Source organism: Hyla sarda, chromosome 7, assembly GCF_029499605.1.
Source record: "Hyla sarda isolate aHylSar1 chromosome 7, aHylSar1.hap1, whole genome shotgun sequence".
Lineage (NCBI taxonomy): Eukaryota > Metazoa > Chordata > Amphibia > Anura > Hylidae > Hyla > Hyla sarda.
Window position 1 is genome coordinate 182,503,388 of NC_079195.1, and position 23,033 is coordinate 182,526,420.

Sequence of the window (23,033 nt, forward strand, 5' to 3'; positions counted from 1 at the left end):
ATGCCTCCATAACAGTGACAGCCTCCAATGCCTCCATAACAGTGACAGCCTCCAATGCCTCCATAACAGTGACAGCCTCCAATGCCTTCATAATAGGCATTGGAGGCTGTCACTGTTGACAGCAAAAGACATATATGTGGAGTATAATTTTTTTTTAATAATAGCAATATATAGGTAAAACATGCCACTGTATGCCTCTAGATTGATACATGTCATAGCCTTGTTATTCTGCAGAAGGGCTTTAAAAGTCACCAGAGAGAAATGCCCCTATACATTTCATCATATTAGATAGGAATTAAGGAGGATACTGCCCTGATTTTTTCTGTAAATGGAAATCCTGTATTACTATCTTTTTGACAAATCGAAAAATAGCGACCCTGGTGCCTGAGGAAGAAACGGTATCGGTTTCGGAACGCGTAGTACGATTTTAATAAATATTTTTATACCTACTGGATCGCTTATGCTGGCAGTGCCCTGTAAGGCTAGGTTCACACCACGTTTTTCAAATACGGTTACCGTATACGGTTTTCCGCTAAAAAACATATGGCAAAAACCGTATGCAACCGTATACAACCATATGCAACCGTATACAACCGTATGACTCCAAATGAAAACGCATACGGTTTTTCCCCATACGGTTCTATCCGTTTGCATCAGTTTTTGCCAACGGTTTTATTTTGTTGGAATTAGTTTTCCAGCAATTTAATAAAGTTATTATTGTTCTATTGAAATTCCAATCTGCGCATGTGTCAACTCCAAAAACGGATTAGAAAACCCGTGTGCAACCGTATTCTGAAATTCTGTGTACGGTTCTCATAGACAACAATGTTATAAGAACCGCATACGGTTTGCATACGGTTTTCCAGCCGGAGGCAAAAATGTGGTCGACAGCGTATTTGCCTACGGTTGAAAAATCGGAAAACCGTATCCGAGGCAAAACGGATGCAACCGTACACAACATTTGGAATACGGTTTCCAATGCATTCTCTATGCATACGCTTTCGGATACGGTTGTATATGTTTTTTTGCGGAAAACCCGTATACGGTTACCGTATTTGAAAAACGTGGTGTGAACCCAGCCTAATCCTCCTGGAGGTTTATGTTTTAAGGAGTCTATTGTGCACGCTTGGTTCATGTGGAGGAAGGAGCAGCGGCCTTTTGTATTGAAGCTCATATATGTGTTGTGCCGCTATTTGCACAACCCGTTCAGGTAAGTTGGTCCTTGGCTCACCTGTTATTAGCTTCCTCACCTAGAAGGTTTTTACACAAAGGAGCACCTTTTGTTTGCTTTTCTCTCTTCACATTGCACATTTTTGGCTGCAACACAGCAACCTGCTTGTCCCATTGCGATGACACTGTCATTTTTACCAGGGGTGATGAGGCAGCACAACACAGGGATCTTTAGCCACAACATAAACTTAGTGGCCAAATTCACTATGCAGCCTAATATACAAGTTCAAGGCTAAGTAGCAGCCTGGCTATCCTTGGGGTTGTCCATGATTTTTGGGGGGAGGGGGGGGGGTTACGGCTGACGTCAGCACCAAACAAACCTAGACAGATGCCAGGGTCCATGGCTATCAGGAGAATGTGGAGTGGAGTAGACAGGTGGCATTCTTTCACTTTGCTGACCCAGGACAAACATGCCCCTGAGCTTGCCAGGGGGTCCAAGTGGTCAGATACTTATCTCCTATCAGATGTTTAGTACTGGAGTTCACCTTTAAAGGGGTAATCCAGTGGAAAACATTTTTTTTAAGTCAATTGGTGCCAGAAAGTTAAACAGATTTGTAAAGGACTTTACCCTTCCAGTACTTTTTAGCAGCTGTATGCTACAGAGAAAATTATTTTCTTTTTGAATTTCTTTTTTTGTCTTGTCCACAGTGCTCTCTGCTGACACCTGTTTCAGGAACTGTCCAGAGCAGGAGAAAATCCCCATAGCAAACCTTTACTGCTCTGGAAAGTTCCTGACATGGACAGAGGTGTCAGCAGAGAGCACTGTAGACAAGACAAAAAAGAAATTCAAAAAGAAAAGAATTTCCTCTGTAGCATACAGCTGCTACAAAGAACTGGACGGGTAAAGATTTTTTAATACAAGAAATTAACAAATCTGTTTACTTTCTGTTTATTAAAAAAATAAAAATAAATAAGTACCCCTTTAACAGCTTAACGACCATGGACGTGTATACACGTCCAGGGCGGATGCACGTTCCCGTACCAGGACGAGTATACTCATCCATGGTTCTCATGGGTGCTGCCCAGTGTACCCTCGAGATCGCAGCAGGGACTCGGCTGTATCACACATCCGGGACTGAAGTAAACTTCAGTCCCGGCAGTTTTAACCCTTACAGCCGCGGTCGGAAGGGACCGCGGCTGTAAGTGTTATGGCAGAGGGAGGGGGCTCCCTCTGTCTTCCCTGCAGCACCCCGCATCGCAATCGCGGGGTGCTGTGTCTAATACGCAGCTGGCCGGGGCCTGCCGCACTGCCGGGAGTGAAGTTCACTTCACTCCCGGCAGTTTAACCCTTACAGCCGCGGTCGGAAGTGACCGCGAGCTGTAAGGAGTTTGATAGAGGGAGGGGGCTCCCTCTGTCTCTCCTGCAGCACCCTGCAACGATCATGGGGTACTGCTTCATACCTGGGCAGCCGGGGGTCCTACAAAGTCCCCCAGGTCTGCCCTTGGTATTGCCTGTCTGCCCTGGCTATTGGCACGTCCTAATATGCTGCCTGCCAGGCAGCATATAACTTTAATGCTTTGGAATACTAAGTATTCCAAAGCATTAAAAAAAAAGTGTAAAAATAAATTAATTAATTAATAAAAAGTGTTAAAAAAAATGGGTAAAAATAAAAAATGTAAAAATAAGTGAAAAAATATTTTTTTTAAAGTGTAAAAAAAAGGAAAAAAGTGTAAAAATAAATAAAAAACATGTTTATTAAATAAATATAATTAAAAAAATGCGTAATGTGTGGGATCACACAGCGGACATCCGCAGCATGTAATATGCTGCGGTTGTCCGCTGTATGATCCTACATATTAAGCATTTTTGTGTAGAATCACAACAATGAGCTCCCTGCTGTGGCTAGGTAGCTTTGTGCGTCCACTCATTGCGGCGGATTTCCAGCCAGCAGTCACAAGCAGACATACTGAGCTACCCAGCTGCAGCAGTGATCTCGCATCCGCGGTGTGAAATACTCTGCGGATGTGCTCTGTCTAACCTTTTTTGTCTATAGGAATACTATAGGGGGTGTAGTTTCCAAAATGGGGTCACTTGTGGGGATTCTGTATGGTTCTGGCAGCTAAAACCCTTTGCAGGCATGAAGTGTGGCCTAAAATTATGCCCTGAAAGCCAAATGGCGCTCCTCTCCTTCTGGGTCCTACTAATATGGCCTAAGCGAGGGTATTTCCGAACACGGGAGGAGCAGCTTAATAAAATATAGGGTGCTTTTTTTTAATATCAGAAGTGATGTACAAAAAATATGTCCCACAAATGATGCATTTGTGGAAAAAAAGCAAATTTCGAATTTTTAACACTGACTTAAAAGTAGACATCTGAAAGTATAAATTTCATAAACTATTTGGTCAGAAAGTATAAATATATGCAACCTATAAGTGTTAAAATAGCAATATATATATATATATATATATATATATATATTTTTTATTTTTTTAATTTCATGATTTTTTGCATTGTAAAAAAAAAACTACAAATTATATCGGCTTACTTTTACTATGTACATGGACAACTTGTGACAAAAAAACAATGTCAGAATTATCCTGTTTGGCAAAACGTTACCAGAGTTATTCTCTAATAAAGTCAGACATCCCGATTTGAAAAAGCAGGCCTGGTCTTTTAGGGGCGTACAGACCTAATTGTTTTGGTCCTTAACCCCTTAAGGACCCAGCCATTTTACACCTCAGGACCCGGCCTTTTTTTGCACATCTGACCACTGTCACTTTAAACATTAATAACTCTGGAATGCTTTTAGTTATCATTCTGATTCCGAGATAGTTTTTTCGTGACATATTCTACTTTAACATAGTGGTAAAATTTTGTGGTAACTTGCATCCTTTCTTGGTGAAAAATCCCCAAATTTTATGAAAAATTTGAAAATTTTGCATTTTTCTAACTTTGAAGCTCTCTGCTTGTAAGGAAAATGGATATTCCAAATAATTTTTTTTTTTATTCACATATACAATATGTCTACTTTATATTTGCATCATAAAATTGACGTGTTTTTACTTTTGGAAGACACCAGAGGGCTTCAAAGTTCAGCAGCAATTTTCCAATTTTTCACAAAATTTCCAAACTCACAATTTTTCATGGACCAGTTCAGGTTTGAAGTGGATTTGAAGGGTCTTCATTTTAGAAATACCCCACAAATGAACCCATTATAAAAACTGCACCCCCCAAAGTATTCAAAATGACATTCAGTCAGCGTTTTAACCCTTTAGGTGTTTCACAGGAATAACAGCAAAGTGAAGGAGAAAATTCACAATCTCCATTTTTTACACTCGCATGTTCTTGTAGACCCAATTTTCGAATTTTTACAAGGGGAGAAAGGAGAAAATGTATACTTATATTTGTAGCCCAATTTCTCTCGAGTAAGCACATACCTCATATGTCTATGTAAAGTGTTCGGCGGGCGCAGTAGAGGGCTCAGAAGCGAAGGAGCGACAAGGTGATTTTGGAGAGTACGTTTTTTTGAAATGGTTTTTGGGGGGCATGTTGCATTTAGGAAGCCCCTATGGTGCCAGAACAGGAAAAAATACCCACATGGCATACCATTTTGGAAACTAGACCCCTTGAGGTACGTAACAAGGAATAAAGTGAGCCTTAATACCCCACAGGTGTTTCACGGCTTTTGCATATGTAAAAAAATAAAAATAAAATTTCACAAAAATGTGTGTTTCCCCCCAAATTTCACATTTTTGCAAGGGTTAATAGCAGAAAATACCCCCCAAACATTGTAACCCCATCTCTTCTGAGTATGAAGGTACCCCATAAGTTGACCTGAGGTGTACTATGGGTGAACTAAAATGCTCAGAAGAGAAGGAGTCATATTTGGCTTTTTGAGAGCAAATTTTGCTCGGGGGCATGTCGCATTTAGGAAGCCCCTATGGTGCCAGGACAGCAAAAAAAAACACATGGCATACCATTTTGGAAACTAGACCCCTCGGGGAACGTAACAAGAAATAAAGTGAGCCTTAATACCCCACAGGGGTTTCACGACTTTTGCATACGTAAAAAAAAAATAAAAAAAATCACTAAAAGGTGTGTTTCCCCCCCAAATTTCACATTTTTGCAAGGGTTAATAGCAGAAAATACCCCCCAAAATTTGTAACCACATCTCTTCTGAGTATGGAGGTACCCCAAAAGTTGACCTGAAGTGCACTACGGGCGAACTACAATGCTCAGAAGAGAAGGAGTCATATTTGGCTTTTTGAGAGCAAATTTTGCTCGGGGGGCATGTCGCATTTAGGAAGCCCATATGGTGCCAGGACAGCAAAATAACCCCCACATGGCATACCATTTTGGAAACTAGACCCCTTGAGGAACGTAAGAAGGCGTAAAGTGAGCATTTGCCCCCCACTGGTGTCTGTCATATCTTTGGAACAGTGGGCTGTACAACATTTTTAATTTGCACAGCCCACTCTTCCAAAGATCTGTCAGACACCAGTGGGGTGTAAATTCTCACTGCACCCCTCATTACATTCCGTGAGGGGTGTAGTTTCCGAAATGGGGTCACATGTAGGGTTTTTTTTTTTTGCGTTTGTCAAAACCGCTGTAACAATCAGCCACCCCTGTGCAAATCACCTCAAATGTACATGGCGCACTCTCCCTTCTGGGCCTTGTTGTGCGCCCCCAGAGCAGTTTGCGCCCACATATGGGGTATCTCCATACTCGGGAGAAATTGCGTTACAAATTTTGGGGGGCTTTTTTCCCCTTTACCTCTTGTCAAAATGAAAAGTATAGGGCAACACCAGCATATTAGTGTAAAAAGTTTATTTTTTTTACACTAACATGCTGGTGTAGACCCCAACTTCACCTTTTCATAAGGGGTGAAAGGAGAAAAAGACCCCCAAGATTTGTTAGTCAATTTCTCCCGAGTACGGAGATACCCCATATGTGACCCTAAACTGTTGCCTTGAAATACGACAGGGCTCTGAATTGAGAGCGCCATGTGCATTTGAGGCCTGAATTAGGGATTTGCATAGGGGTGGACATAGGGGTATTCTACGCCAGTGATTCCCAAACAGGGTGCCTCCAGCTGTTGCAAAACTCCCAGCATGCCTGGACAGTCAACGGCTGTCCGGCAATACTGGGAGTTGTTGTTTTGCAACAGCTGGAGGCTCCATTTTGGAAAGAGCGGCGTACCAGGCGTTTTTCATTTTTATTGGGGAGGGAGGGGGGCTGTGTAGGGGTATGTGTATATGTAGTGATTTTTACTTTTTATTTTATTTTGTGTTAGTGTAGTGTAGTGTTTTTAGGGTACAGTCACACGGGCGGGGGATTACAGCGAGTTTGAGCTGCCGCGCAAAATTTGCTGCATTGCAAACTTGCAGCCCGATACTCACTGTAAGCCCCCTGCCCATGTGAATGTACCCTGTACATTCACAGGGGGGACCTTCAGCTGTTGCAAAACTACTACTCCCAGCATGCCTGAGAATGTTTGGGAGTTGTGGTTTTGCAACAGCTGGAGGCACACGGGTTGGGAAACACTGAGTTAGGAAACAATGTTTCCCAACCAGTGTGCCTCCAGCTGTTGCAAAACCACAACTCCCAAACATTCTCAGGCATGCTGGGAGTAGTAGTTCGGCAACATCTTTAGAGCCAGATGTTGCCGAACTACAACTCCCAGCATGCTTGGAGTTGTAGTTTTGCAACATCTGGAGGACTAGTTTGCAGACCACTAATACAGTGGTTCTCAATCTGTGCCCTTCCAGATGTTGCAAAACTACAACCCCCAGTATGCCAAAACTGTCCAGGCATGCTGGGAGTTGTAGTTCTGCAACATCTGAAGGGCCAGATGTTACAGCACTACAACTCCCAGCATGCCTGGACAGTAAGGGCATGCTGAGGATGTGTAGTTTTGCAACATCTGGAAGGGCACAGTGGTCCAAAAACTGTGGACCTCCAGATGTTGCAAAACTGCAACTCCCAGCATGCCCAGACACCAAGGGCTGTCTGGGCATGCTGGGAGTTGTAGTTTACAGGGTCCTATTACAGCAATGCATGTCGCTTTACGGCGACGTGCATTGCTGTAAAGGGCCTGACCGCGGCTGAAGAGGAACTCACCTGTCGCCGCCGCCGCCATCTTCCTCGCCGGGATCCGGGTCTTCAGGGACGAGGTAAGTACCGGGGCCAGTCCCCAGCACTCCCCCGTCCCCCGCCGCGTCCTCCGGTCTTCCTCCCGTCCTCTCCGGACTTCAAGGGGCCGGGCAGGACGGGAGGAAGTAACCGACCCCCCTCCTGCGATTGGTCGGTTAACTAACCGACAGATCGCAGGGTATAGGAGGAGGTGGCAGGCTTGCCACCTCGCTCCTAGTCTTCAGTATGGTCCTGGCTGTCTGTGACAGCCGGGATCATGCGAAATTACCGGGCGGTCGGGTCCCAGAGACCCGATCAGCCCGGTATCGCCGCAGATCGCAAGGGCGATTTCCCTTGCGATTTGTGGCGATCGCCGACATGGGGGGCCTACATGGCCCCCCTCGGCGTTTGCCCTGGATGCCTGCTGAAGGATTTCAGCAGGCATCCAGTTCCGATCTCTGCCCGGCGAGCGGCAGAGACCGGAAAACGCCAGGACGTACGGGGACGTCCTGGGTCCTTAAGGCCCAGGGTGCGGGGACGTCCCCGTACGTCCTGGGTCCTTAAGAGGTTAAAGGGGTTATCCAGGAAAAAACTTTTTTTTTTTATATATCAACTGGTTCCAGAAAGTTAAACAGATTTGTAAATTACTTCTATTAAAAAATCTTAATCCTTTCAGTATTTATGAGCTTCTGAAGTAGAGTTGTTCTTTTCTGTCTAAGTGCTCTCTGATGACACATGTCTCGGGAAACGCCCAGTTTAGAAGAGGTTTGCTATGGGGATTTGCTTCTAAACAGGGTGGTTCTCGAGACACGTGTCATAAGAGAGCACTTAGACAGAAAAGAACAACTCAACTTCAGAAGCTCATAAGTACTGAAAGGATTAAGATTTTTTTAATAGAAGTAATTTACAAATCTGTTTAAGTCTCTGGAGCCAGTTGATTTTTAAAAAAAAAAGTTTTTTCCTGGATAACCCCTTTAACCCCTTAAGGACACATGACGTTCTCATACGTCTCCATTTCCGAGTCCTTAAGGACACATGACGTATGAGAACGTCATGTGTTTTACCGGCCCCCCGCAACCATCTGGAGCGGAGCCGGTGCCCGATGCCTGCTGAAATCGTTCAGCAGGCATCGGGGCATATCGCCCAGGGGGGTCATGATGACCCCCCATGTCGGCAATGGCCGCAGATCGCTGGACAATTCAGTCCAGCGATCTGCCGCGGATTCCGGGTCAATCGGGTCTCCAGTGACTCGGAATTATTGGCTGATCGGGGCCGTCAGAGATGGCCCCGAACAGCCATAGCCTGCAGGGGTGAGGTGGCACTGGTGCCACCTCACGATCGCCCTGATTCGTCGGCCGGATCACCGGCCGACCAATCAGGGCGCCTGCTGCGGGTGTCACTCCCGCAACCCGCTCCGCCCCTCTTCCGGAGGACGTGAGCGGGTGCGGGACGTGCACCCCGGGTGCTGGGGACCCCGATCCCCGGCGTCCCTGTTGGGATCGGGGCCCCAGGAGCAGCGGCGGCGGCAACGACGAGGGACTGACCTGTGCGGCTGGATCGTTGGAGGTGAGTGACAGCCTCCTGCTGTTGCTTAGCAACAGCTCCCAGCATGCAAAAAGGGCATGCTGGGAGCTGTAGTTATGCAACAGCAGGAGGCAGACCACCACAACTCCCAGCATTCCCTTATGGGCATGCTGGGACTTGTAGTTTTGCAACAGCTGGAGGCACATTCTTTCTATGGAAAAGTGTTCCTTCAGCTGTTGTATAACTACAACTCCCAGCTTGCACAATCAGCTAAAGTGCATGCTGGGAGTTGTAGTGGTGCATCTGGTGGTTACATAACTACAACTCCCAGCATGCCCGTTGGCTGTCTGACTGCTGAGAGTTGTAGTTTTGCAACAGCTGAAGGCACACTGAGTTAAGTAGCAAACCAGTGTGTCTCCAGCTGTTGCATAACTACAATCCCCAGCATCCCCAGCCAAAGTAGTATGCCTCCAGCTGTTGCATAACTACAAGACCCAGCATGTCCTTCCGTTGTCCGTACATGCTGGGGGTTGTAGCTTTTGCAACAGCTGAAGGCACACTGGTTGCAAAACACTGAGTTTGTTACCAAACTCGGTGTTTCACAACCAGTGTGCCTCCAGCTGTTTCAAAACTACAACTCCCAGCATGCACTGATAGACCGTACATGCTGGGAGTTGTAGTTTTGCAACAGCTGGATGTTCCCCCCCCCCCCCGTGTGACTGTATCCCCTCCCCAATAAAAATCAAAAACGTCTGGTACGCCACTGTTTCCAAAACGGAGCCTCCAGCGGTTGCAAAACTACAACTCCCAGCATGCACTGATAGACCGTACATGCTGGGAGTTGTAGTTTTGCAACAGCTGGTTGTTCCCCCCCAATGTGAACGTACAGGGTACGCTCACATGGGCGGAGGATTACAGTAAGTATCCAGCTGCAAGTTTGAGCTGCGTCAAATTTTCTGCCGTAGCTCAAACTGCCAGCGAGAAACTACTGTAAACCCCCGCCCATGTGACTGTACCCTAAAAACACTACACTACACTACACTAACAAAAAATAAAATAAAAAGTAAAAAACACTACATATACACATACCCCTATACAACCCCTCTCCCCTCCCCAATAAAAATGAAAAAGTCTGGTACGCCACTGCTTCCAAAACGGAGCCTCCAGCTGTTGCAAAACAACTACTCCCAGTATTGCCAGATAGCCGTTGACTGTCTAGGCATGCTGGGAGTTTTACAACAGCTGGAGGCACCCTGTTTGGGAATCACTGGCGTAGAATACCCCTATGTCCACCCCTATGCAAGTCCCTAATTCAGGCCTCAAATCCGCATGGCGCTCTCACTTTGGAGCCCTGTCGTATTTCAAGGCAACAGTTTAGGGCCACATATGGGGTATCGCCGTACTCGGGAGAAATTGTGTTACACATTTTGGGGGGTATTTTCTGCTATTACCCTTTTAAAAAATTTAAAATTTTTGGGAAAACAAGCATTTTAGGTAAAAAAAATATATTTTTTTACATATGCAAAAGTCGTGAAACACCTGTAGGGTATTAAGGTTCAAATTACCCCTTGTTACATTCCCCGAGGGGTCTAGTTTCCAAAATGGTATGCCATGTGTTTTTTTTTTTGCTGTCCTGTCACCATAGGGGCTTCCTAAATGCGGCATGCCCCCAGAGAAAAATTTGCTTTCAAAAAGCCAAATGTGACTCCTTCTCTTCTGAGACCTGTAGTGCGCCAGCAGAGCACTTTTCACCCCCATATGGGGTGTTTTCTGAATCGGGAGAAATTGGGCTTCAAATTTTAGGGGGTATTTTCTGCTATTACCCTTTTTAAAATTGTAAAAATTTTGGGAAACCAAGCATTCTAGGTAAAAAATATATATATTTTTTTACATATGCAAAAGTCGTGAAACACCTGTAGGGTATTAAGGTTCACTTTACCCCTTGTTATGTTCCCCGAGGGGTCTATTTTCCAAAATGGTATGCCATGTGTTTTTTTTTTTGCTGTCCTGGCACCATAGGGGCTTCCTAAATGCGGCATGCCCCCAGAGCAAAATTTGCTTTCAAAAAGCCAAATGTGACTCCTTCTCTTCTGAGACCTGTAGTGCGCCAGCAGAGCACTTTTCACCCCCATATGGGGTGTTTTCTGAATCGGGAGAAATTGGGCTTCAAATTTTGGGGGGTATTTTCTGCTATTACCCTTTTTAAAAATGTAAACATTTTGGGAAAACAAGCATTTTAGGTAAAAAAATTTTTTTTTTTTTTTACATATGCAAAAGTCGTGAAACACCTGTAGGGTATTAAGGTTCACTTTACCCCTTGTTACGTTCCCTGAGGGGTCTAGTTTCCAAAATGGTATGCCATGTGTTTTTTTTTTGCTGTCCTGGCACCATAGGGGCTTCCTAAATGCGGCATGCCCCCAGAGCAAAATTTGCTTTCAAAAAGCCAAATGTGAATCCTTCTCTTCTGAGACCTGTAGTGCGCCAGCAGAGCACTTTTCACCCCCATATGGGGTGTTTTCTGTATCGGGAGAAATTGGGCTTCAAATTTTGGGGGGTATTTTCTGCTATTACCCTTTTTAAAAATGTAAACATTTTGGGAAAACAAGCATTTTAGGTAAAAAATATATATATTTTTTTACATATGCAAAAGTCGTGAATCACATGTGGGGTATTAAGGTTCACTTTACCCCTTGTTACGTTCCCTGAGGGGTCTAGTTTCCAAAATGGTATGCCATGTGTTTTTTTTTTTTTGCTGTCCTGGCACCATAGGGGCTTCCTAAATGTGACATGCCCCCCAAAAACCATTTGTCGCTCCTTCCCTTCTGAGCCCTCTACTGCGCCCGCTGAACAATTAACATAGACATATGAGGTATGTGCTTACTCGAGATAAATTGGGTTTCAAATATAAGTAAAAATGTTCTCCTTTTTACCCCTTGCAAAAATTAAAAAATTGGGTCTACAAGAACATGCGAGTGTAAAAAATGAAGATTGTGAATTTTCTCCTTCCCTTTGCTGCTATTCCTGTGAAACACCTAAAGGGTTAATACACTTACTGAATGTCATTTTGAATACTTTGGGGGGTGTAGTTTTTATAATGGGGTCTTTTATGGGGTATTTCTAATATGAAGACCCTTCAAATCCACTTCAAACCTGAACTGGTCCCTGAAAAATTGTGAGTTTGAAAATTTTGCGAAAAATTTCAAAATTGCTGCTGAACTTTGAAGCCCTCTGGTGCCTTCCAAAAGTAAAAACTCATAAATTTTATGATGCAAACATAAAGTAGACATATTGTATATGTGAACTCAAAAAAAGATATATTTTGAATATCCATTTTCCTTACAAGCAGAGAGCTTCAAAGTTAGAAAAATGCTAAATTTTCATTTTTTTCATCAAATTTGGGGATTTTTCACCAAGAAAGGATGCAAGTTACCATAAAATTTTACCACTAAGTTAAAGTAGAATATGTCAGGAAAAAACAGTCTCGGAATCAGAATGATAACTAAAAGCATTCCAGAGTTATTAATGTTTAAAGTGACAGTGGTCAGATGTGCAAAAAACGCTCTGGTCCTAAGGTGTAAAATGGCCTGGTCCTTAAGGGGTTAAGGTGTTAAGTCGTGTTCTGCAATAAACAATGGGATTGGGGGGTGCCCCCTTGAGGAGAAAGAGCACATTACATAGGGCCATATAAAAGGCTACCAAAATATACAGACCCTAAGTATAAACATAACTCATACAATGCTATAGTCTTGTATCATTTATTTTCTTTGTGACTCCTCGTCCAGTATTTGGTGACCACCGAGGCTGTATCTCGTTGCTATGGCAACTGAGACGCTATGACAGTAACAGAACGCGACTACTCTGTGCGTCACCCACCGCAATCAGAAACTACACTCGTCGCGTCTTTCTTGACGTCACGTCCGGCGTCTAACACCCGCATGCGCAGTGCGGGCAGAGAAGCCTCTGGGTGTATGCGCATGTGTGCAGAGCAGTTCTGTGGTGCTGAGTCTTTGTCACATCTGTGAGAGTGGAGAGCAGGAGCTGTGGAGGCCTGGACCCTGACACGGGGAAGACAGGTGGCACTCATCGTTATTGTGTAGGGCTCTGCCATGTTTACTGCTAGGGAGGGGGGCTGTAGCCTGCTATATGTTGTTATATAGTGATCACTGTCAAGTCTACATTGCATGTACACCTGTAGCTTCTATAAGGGACAGATATATAGTAATACTCAGATTATGCAAATCACTGTACATATTTGTGCCAGATATTCAGACCCCAGAGCTTACATTGTGTGTGTATATATATATATATATATATATATATATATATATATATATGTGTGTGTATAGCAATGTTTTCCAAACGGTGCTTGCAAAACTACAACTCCCAGCATGCCCAGACAGCCTTCGGCTGTCTGGGCATGCTGGGAGTTGTAGTTTTGCAACAGTTGGAGACGCACTGTTTGGAAAGCACTGTTTTATAGAGCCCTGATCTCTTTGTAGTGCAGTGTTCCCCAACCAGGGTGCCTCCAGCTGTTCCAAAACTGCAACTCCACTCTAAGGGTGCGTTCACGCGGCATCTGTCCCCGTTTTTCTATCCCCCTTTCGGTTCTGTTCTTGCAGGCTGTAAACGGATTAAAGACTGTTTTAAAAAAAATCCTATTCATGTCAATGGGATTTTTTTACAATCCGTTTTATACCCGTCTGCACTCATTTCCGTTTTTTTTGACGGCAGAAAAAACGGCACATGCAGTATTCTTATAAACGGAAGAAAAAACAGATACAGTTTAACTTTGAAGTCTACGGAAAACGGATGAGCCTTTAATGTAATCCGTTTGCATCCGTTTTTCTTCTGAGCATGTTCAGAACATAATATTTTTTTTTTTGGTTTATTAAAGGGGTACTCCTGCGGAAAACTTTTTTTTTTTTTTTAATCAACTGGTGCCAGAAAGTTAAACAGATTTGTAAATTACTTCTGTTAAAAAAAATCTTAATCCTTCCAGTACTTATTAGCTGCTGAATACTACAGAGGAAATTATTTTCTTTTTGGAACACAGCGCTCTCTGGTGACATCACGAGCACAGTGCTCTCTGCTGACATCTCTGTCCATTTTAGGAACTGTCCAGAGTAGAAGAAAATCCCCATAGAAAACAAATGCTGCTCTGGACAGTTCCTAAAATGGACAGAGATGTCAGCAGAGAGCACTGTGGTCATGATGATGTCAGCAGAGAGCTCTGTTTTCACAAAAGAAAATAATTTGCTCCTATAGTATTCAGCAGCTAATAAGTACTGGAAGGATCAAGTTTTTTTTAAAAGAAGTAATTTACTAATCTGTTTAACTTTCTGGCACCAGTTGATTTAAAAATAAAAAATAAAAGTTTTACACAGGAGTACCCCTTTAACAGAACCATAACGGATACAAACGGATGACATCCGTTGGCATCCGTTATGGTCTGTTTTTATTTTTGACGGGAGAAGAACGCAGCCTTAGAACCCCTCTGGACATCCACTGAGTTCTGACTCTACCAGTGTTTCTCCTGAATGTGTTTGTTTTCATTGCCATCCACTGGTTTTCTAAAAGTCTTTGCCAGTGACTTCAAGTCATTTATAATATCATAATATATATATATTTATATAATACAGGGGTCGCTTAAAGGAGTAGTCCAGTGGTGACTCAGTGGTGAACAACTTATCCCCTATCTTAAGGATAGGGGATAAGTTGCAGATCGCGAGGGGTCCGACTGCTGGGGCCCCCTGCGATCTCCTGTACGGAGCCCCGACAGCCCGCGGGAAGGGGGCGTGTCGACCTCCGCACGAAGCGGCGGCCGACACGCCCCCTCAATACAACTCTATGGCAGAGCCGAAGCGCTGCCTTCGGCAATCTCCGGCTCTGCCATTGAGATGTATTAAGGGGGCGTGTCGGCCGCCGCTTCGTGCGGGGCCCCGTACAGAGAGATCGCAGGGGGCCCCAGCGGTCGTACCCCCGCGATCTCAAACTTATAGGATAGGGGATACGTTTTTCACCACTGGACTACCCCTTTAAAGGAGATTGGCAGTGTTAGACACTTACCGCAGGAGTAGTACAGAACATGTAGTACCTCTCTGTACTGTAAGGGGCGCTACCAGGCAGTCATACAGGTGTTTTACCAGTGAATGCCCATTCTGATTGCTCAGTTCTTCCAGCCATTGACATGTGCAGATCTAGACTGTCTGTAGCATTTTGAGTCTAGTTTTAAGTTACAGGGATCAAGCATAGACCATTGTATTTTAAAAAATTTTGTAAGTTAAAGGAGTTTTGCAGTTTTCGACACTTATCCCGCAGGATAGGGGATAATTGTCTAGCATTTTGAGTCTGGTTTAATGTTACTGGGGTGCAGAAAAGACCATTGTATTTTGAAAATATTGTAACTTGAGGCCATTGTAAGTTAAAGGAGTACTGCAGTGTTTGACACTTATCCCCTATCAGCAGGGTAGGGGATAAGTGTCTGTTCGAGGGGGGTTTAAACGCTGTGACCCCCCAGCTCTGAATCTCCATGGGAGAGGTGGAGAGGCAGGGTTCGTGCTTCCCTGCCTCTCCCATAGAGCTGTATGGAGGGGGCTTGTCATCGTCCTCAGTGAGGTAAATTACATGAGCATTAACCGCGCAGAGCCACGGCAATGCCGGCTCCCCGTACTGGAGATCGCGGCGGTCCCAGTGGTCGAGTCCCCCGCGATCAGACAATTATCCCCTATCCTGCGGGATAAGTGTCGAAAACTGCAAAACTCCTTTAACTTACAATGATCTCAGGTTACAATATTTTTTAAAATACAATGGTCTATGCTTGATCTCTGTAACTTAAAACTAGACTCAAAATGCTACAGACAGTCTAGATCTGCACATGTCAATGGCTGGAGGAACTGACCATTCAGAATGGGTAAACTTGTAAAACACCTGTATGACTGCCTGGTAGCGCCTCCCTACAGTACAGGGAGGTATTACATGTTCTGTACTAGTCTTTACCTGGGCCAGAGTTAGCTGCTCCTTTGGACATCAGGTGAGGGCGGCTCCATGTTACTTTATTAGGACATTGCGTGTACTGTACAGGACCCTGAAGAAGCTCCTGTCCTCTACATAGAAAGTGATTTACAGCTCCCAGCAGCTCGTTCTTACTTTTATATACAAGGACTTGCTTTATCTGTATTAACTAATTACTTATTTTTCTCTAAAGTGTACCTATCATTAGCAAAAACTTTTATATAATGTAGAAAATAACATATGTATATTTGTGCTATAGATTTGGTTACAAATGTGTATATTTTTGTCCCTGCAGCTATTGCCTGTGTGTCTCTGAGGAGACCAAATACAGACCAAGTGTGGGCGGACAAGTGGGGCTCTGAGGACAAGCGGGGCTCTGTGCACTGGGGACAAGCGGGGCTCTGTACACTGGGGACAAGCGGGGCTCTGTGCACTGGGGACAAGCGGGGCTCTGTGCACTGGGGACAAGCGGGGCTCTGTGCACTGGGGACAAGCGGGGCTCTGTGCACTGGGGACAAGCGGGGCTCTGTGCACTGGGGACAAGCGGGGCTCTGTGCACTGGGGACAAGCGGGGCTCTGTGCACTGGGGACAAGCGGGGCTCTGTGCACTGGGGACAAGCGGGGCTCTGTGCACTGGGGACAAGCGGGGCTCTGTGCACTGGGGACAAGCGGGGCTCTGTGCACTGGGGACAAGCGGGGCTCTGTGCACTGGGGACAAGCGGGGCTCTGTGCACTGGGGACAAGCGGGGCTCTGTGCACTGGGGACAAGCGGGGCTCTGTGCACTGGGGACAAGCGGGGCTCTGTGCACTGGGGACAAGCGGGGCTCTGTGCACTGGGGACAAGCGGGGCTCTGTGCACTGGGGACAAGCGGGGCTCTGTGCACTGGGGACAAGCGGGGCTCTGTGCACTGGGGACAAGCGGGGCTCTGTGCACTAAGGCTCTGTGACAGGCTCCCGACTCACACATCAGGATGATTGACAAGCCAGGAGCCTGCACAGAGCCCTACAAACTTTTGTATTTTATCTCACAGGGACAGCATTTTTCACCCATACATATAATGGTATTATCTACATTATGTAAAAAGTTTTTGTTAACAGGTACACTTTAAACCAATTACCAGGTTTCCATAGAGTTATGGTCTCAACATACAATGGTTTAAAAAAAATAGTGGTCATCCTGGAACCGATTAATATTGTAACTTGAGGGACCATTGTACCATTATATAATCTGGACTTATAACTTCTAATAGTAGCAGTCTTTAATATCATGTTAACATTTATTATCTGTTTTTAGAGACCACCATAGAATAGCTCCTTCCATCTCAAACACAGTCTTTGCTTTGAGGCTTTAGTATGGAGAAGAACAGGAATCATATGACTGAGAGGATACTAAAGCTCACCCTGGAGATCATCTACTTACTGACTGGAGAGGTAAGGGACACCGTTTTGACATACTTGGGTCCCAGTATTGGCTATGGGCTTGGTTGGCATATACATATGAGCTGTAGGTACATCACTCACAGGTATGCATTTGCAATATGATCTGTGTTATTGGATTTTTTAAATTGTCATGTGACCTTTCAATAAATAAAATCAGAATCCACAGGAAGGGGATGGATTGTGAAAATGATCTCTTATGACATCACTTGTTTCAGTTTTTAACAAATCCAACCAGGTTTATATAGCAGCATGTTGTCTTTTACCTTTATATTAGGACTATGTGCCCCTGAAAAGAGATGGGGGGTATACAATGGCGCCAGCTCACGCACTGACACATGAAAAAAGCAATGATCAGAAGATCCTAGAACTAGCCCAAAAAATCATTGAGCTGCTGACTGGAGAGGTGAGCGCTGCTGGGAATGTTGGGACTAATACAGTAACAAGGGAGGTGTCTGTATGACAACTGTATCATTGTGTGTGCCAAGTTGTCACTGTTAATTTCTTCTCGTAGGATTTAGATTCTTCAGAAATCCATAAAGATTTCTACAAAGAGATAAAGATGGAAGAATGTCATCCACGGAAGCCCGTAGGTAAGGGAAGATTATAATTGTGCATATTAAAGGAGACAGTGGTGCAACAAGCATTAAAAAGAATATGACCAAAAGATTCAGCTCTGCTTTATATGGAAACACTTGTAAGGACAATTCTAGTATTGATCAGAGCCCCAGATTTGGAAGTTGCCATTTTGTTGTACCATAAAGCTTTATCCCAGAAGTTTGCTTGGTCTCCAGAGAGCTAGGTGGTTTTAAAAGGAACCTGTCTTCATTTTCATGCTGCTTAAATCACACATTATTTTGGTGGTCATGGGCAGCTTCTCACCAACCCTCCCGCCTCCCAGCACTCCCTCCGTCTGGAGAAGAAAAAGTTTAGTCTCAAGGGGCGACACGCCTTCTTTACCATAAGAACTGTGAACTTATGGAACAGTCTACCTCAGGAACTGGTCACAGCAGGAAAAATTAACAGCTTTAAAACAGGATTAGATACATTCCTGGAACAAAATAACATTAATGCTTATGAAGAAATGTAAAATCCCGTCCCCAATATCGCGCCACACCCCTACCCTTCAATACCCTGGTTGAACTTGATGGACGTATGTCTTTTTTTCAACCGTACTAACTATGTAACTATGTAATTGATAGACTTCACCCTGTGTGCATAGAGAGAGATCTAGGCCGGCCAGGGCAGGCAGAACCATCCCAATGACATGTGGTTCAGGCAGCATGGAATGATAACAGGTTCTCTTTAAAGGGGTGTTGCTAACTGGCAAAGTTATCCCCTATCCATAGGATATAAAGAGGTTTTACTGTTTTTGAATTATTGACATATTATACATTCTCAAGAACAAGTAGTAGGGGGCTCCTTTATTAGGAGGCGGATTGTTAGTCAAGTCTGATCAGTGCCCCTAAATTGGGATTGAAGTGGCTCTTGATATTCAAGGAAGGTAAAAACATGAGGGACTATAAGAGAGATACATAAGACCTGAGAAGGTTTTTATTTATTTTTTGTGCTTTAGCATCATAGTGGGAAGAAAGGTATGAGAGTGCTGTAGCACGTATAAGATATTGGGTAACAAGATAGTGTTTATTTAGTTGGCCATTGCAACTGTAGAGAAAAGTTTGTTCCATCTACTTATAGGGATGTTAGGCTGGGTTCACACTACGTTTTCTCCCATACGGGAGCGCATACGGCAGGGGGGAGCTAAAACCTCGCGCTCCCGTATACCTTTCGTATGCGCTCCCGTATGTCATTCATTTCAATGAGCCGGCCGGAGTGAAACGTTCGGTCCGGTCGGCTCATTTTTGCGCCGTATGCGCTTTTACAACCGGACCTAAAACTGTGGTCAACCACGGTTTTAGGTCCGGTTGTAAAAGCGCATACGGCGCAAAAATTAGCCGACCGGACCGAACGTTTCACTCCGGCCGGCTCATTGAAATGAATGACATATGGGAGCGCGAGGTTTTAGCTCCCCCCTGCCGTATGCACTCCCGTATGGGAGAAAACGTAGTGTGAACCCAGCCTTAGCTGACACCCCCATGTGGGCTTTTATTTTTAAGGCCTGATACTGCTCCAAGTTAACTGATTACAAAAACATGTGTTGAGGTTAGGTTTGTGGGATCATTGTTAATGGCAGCCTGGAGTTATGAACATGCTTAGAGGGTGGCATTAGTCCAACCAGGGATAGGCTGGGAGTTCTAACCAAAGGATGGAGACTTTACCTTGTAGCTTATAATTGGCTGTTATGTAGACACCAGAAGATGATGTGACGTGTACTTTTTAAGGGGAACACCATTAGGGTCTCCAACAGGCCTATTGTGTTCTATATACTATAGAAAAAGGCATTAAAGCCTAAAGGATTAGAGGGGTGGTAAAAGATCCTCTACAGAAACATTATTTATGTGTGTTATCTACAGATGGTTCCAGAAATATGCCATTGAAATGTCACAGTTCTCTTTATCCAAAGGGTTGTACAGAGGATAACAAAGATGTGACAGAAGAATCACAGGTACCAAGTGAGATGAAATTCTTTACATACCTTTTCACCTAATTGATAAGAAAAACGTATTAACAGTACAGCGAGTCAATTAGTAGTCCAGCGTAATAGGTCATTTCTTTTTCTAAATTCAGCCTTTTTTTTCTTACAAACCCCACAGTAAGTCCAAAGTTATAATAGCTCGTTTTCATTGCAGCGCTCCCTGATCATAAACATTCCCCAGGATATAAGCCCAAGGGGGCTGCAGGATTTGATGCTTTGCATTAGGATAACAGAGAAGGCATGCCCTAAATACACATGGTGGTTAAAGAGAAAAATCTGTTCTGTTTCATATACCTTTCGTTGTGTTTTTGTCTCCTTTTTTTTCCCCATCATAAATAGACTCATGGTATGGCCGATGTAAAAGTTGTAGTTATATCTCAAATTGGTGAGAAGGACTTATACATGAAGGCAGATCAGTGCTGTAAAGAGGAAGAGATTCCTACAGCTATCAGCCCAGGTGAGTACAAGCCACAAAAGATTGGAAGCCTACTATAGTTTAGTCAACCTGGAAATCTTATGATTCGCTAGAAAAGAACAGGTAAAGATAGAGCTGGGCGGTATGACCAAACATGTGTATCACAGTATTTTTGTAACTTATGGTGGTTCCACGGTATATAACGGTATTTCTTTCGCCCCCCCCCCCCCCTCCCCAAATCATGTGACCCGCCAGCGCTGTTCTGCTCCCCCCCAATTAATTTTCAGCCCAGCTGGGTGCTACTCACATATGTCAAGCACTGCCCTCCTCCTCTTTGTTGGGGGCCGACACTGGCGCTGGAACTCACTGTACGCCAGTGGTCTCCAACCTGCGTACCTCCAGATGTTGCAAAACTACAACTCCCAGCCTGCCCGGACAGCCAAAGCTGTCAGCTTTGCAACAGCTGGAGGTCCGCAGGTTTGAAACCACTGCTGTACGCTGTATGCCTATGCCCGGGCTGCAAAAGATAAAGAAAATAAACTTTAACTGACCTACGTCGGCCTTACGCTGGGAACTGGAACGTCGGACAGCCGTCAGCCTATCAGCGGCCAGAGTGATGTCCCGCCCCGGCCAGTGATAGGCTGAGCCCACTGTCATGTATGAAGCCGGCTTCTTACATGACAGTGGGCTCAGCCTATCACCGACCGGGGCGGGACATCACTCTGGCCGGTGATAGGCTGACGGCTGTCCGACGTTCCAGTCCCCAGTGTGTGGCCGACTTAGGTAAGTTAAAGTTTATTTTCTTTATCTTTTGCAGCCCGGGCATAGGCATACAGCGTACAGCAGTGGTCTCAAACCTGCGGACCTCCAGCTGTTGCAAAACTACAACTCCCAGCATGCCCGGACAGCGTTGGCTGTCCGGGCATGCTTGGAGTTGTAGTTTTGCAACAGCTGGAGGTCCGCAGGTTGGAGACCACTGGTGTACAGTATAGAGTTCCAGCGCCGGTGTCGGCCCGCAACAAAGAGGAGGAGGGCAGTGTTTGACATATGTGAGTAGTACCCTGCTGTCTGGGCTGATAATTAATTGGGGGGAGCAGAACAGCGCTGGCGGGTCACGTATGATTAGTTCCCCAATGTGGGGACAGCGCTGTACTGGGCTGATAATTCATTCCCAAGGGGGAGGGGCCCAACCGGTATTGCGGTATGGGAAAAATTCATATGGTGCAGCCCAAAAATTTCGGTATTCGGTATGAACCGGTATACCACCCAGCCCTAGGTAAAGATACAGAGACTGCTTGAAAAATGACCAAAGCTAAGCTGGTAAATCTCATTGTACAAGTGTAGCAGGTATGTGTTCTCCTAAGGGTGGTGCTGCACGCCAGAGAATATGTGTACAAACAGAATCCAAGTAAAGAGACAAATGCGGAGCAGCTCACACAGCACTTTAGGAGTTAAATGGAGTAGATCACATTGTGGTCAGGCGAGATGCAGGGGCCTGACGAAGCACCAAACGGTGCGCTACGGCTGTGGCCCGACGCCTGATTCCCCTCGTTACATCCACCGCCTCCCGCTGCATCTCCGCCTGACTGCGATGTGATCTACTCCATTTAACTCTTAAATTGCCAGGTGAGTTGCTCCGCATTTGTTTCTTTACTGGGATTCTATTTGTACTATAAATTATAGTGTCTGAACTACTAAGAGGAGTCTTAGATCTTGGCAGAATGCTGGGTATTTCTCTAGGAAACATAACTTCTATGCTTATTTTAGTGCACAACATGCAGTAAAGGTCCTACACTATCCATTACATCATGCACAGCTTCTAATAAAGCTTTACATGTCATGTGATAGGGAAGGGAAATCGCAGGAAGAAAGGTTTGTTGAAACTCAGGCACACCAAGAGGAGAGGTGTAGTAATCCTCTTGTCTGTGCAGACCTAACTTTTCATTAAAGGGTACCTCTTGTCAAATAAACTTTTGATATATTTTAGATTAATGAATGTTGAATAACTTTCCAATAGCATGTTAATGAAAAATATGCTTCTTTCTATTGTATTTTTCCCGATCAGTCCTGTCAGCAAGCATTTCTGACTCATGCTGGAGTCCTAAACACTCAGAGCTGCCAGCCTGCTTTGTTCACAGCCAAACAGGCTGTGAACAAAGCAGGCTGGCAGCTCGTAGTGTTCTCCTTTGTGAACAAAGCAGACTGGCAGCTCGTAGTGTTTAGGACTCCGGCATGAGTCTGAAATGCTTGCTGCCAGGACTGGTAGGGAGACCCCTAGTGGTCATTTCTTTAAAGTGGAAAATTAAATAGAAAGAAGCATATTTTTTAATAACATGCAATAGTAAAGTTATTCTGCATACATTAATCTATAATATATCAAAAGTTTTTTTGATGAGAGGTACCCTTTAAAAAGGTAAGTAGGAAAAAGTAGCAAAGAGCTAACACTTTCCTTGCTAAGTGTTGCCTCCTGGTGGCAGCAGCATATACCCACAGTCTTCTGTGTCCTCTAATGATACAAGCAGGAACTTACTTGCAGTATTTTTTTTCCCTCCACTCATGCCCCACTATTTTGACAGATACTTCATTGTTTTTTGTCTTCACTCAAATCCTGCAAATAAACTGTGCGGTTCTGCGACAGAGCTCTTAAAGGGGTTATCCAGGGAAAAAAACTTTTTTTTATATATCAACTGGCTCCAGAAAATTAAACAGATTTGTAAATTACTTCTATTAAAAAAATCTTAATCCTT

General features: G+C 44.6%; 2 protein-coding genes across 2 annotated transcripts in view; both read left to right on the forward strand.

Moving 5' to 3' along the window:
- LOC130282810 (zinc finger protein OZF-like) overlaps positions 1-23,033 on the forward strand; it is a 64,986-nt gene that overhangs the window by 40,678 nt on the left and 1,275 nt on the right. The gene's annotated exons all lie outside the window — the stretch shown is intronic.
- On the forward strand, positions 12,764-20,193 carry LOC130282849 (gastrula zinc finger protein XlCGF53.1-like). Its single transcript, XM_056531699.1, has 6 exons — positions 12,764-12,920; positions 17,133-17,269; positions 17,553-17,681; positions 17,790-17,868; positions 19,750-19,848; positions 20,026-20,193. Exons 2-6 carry the CDS (start codon positions 17,192-17,194, stop codon positions 20,094-20,096), a joined length of 456 nt encoding a protein of 151 aa, XP_056387674.1. The 5' UTR covers positions 12,764-12,920; positions 17,133-17,191; the 3' UTR covers positions 20,097-20,193.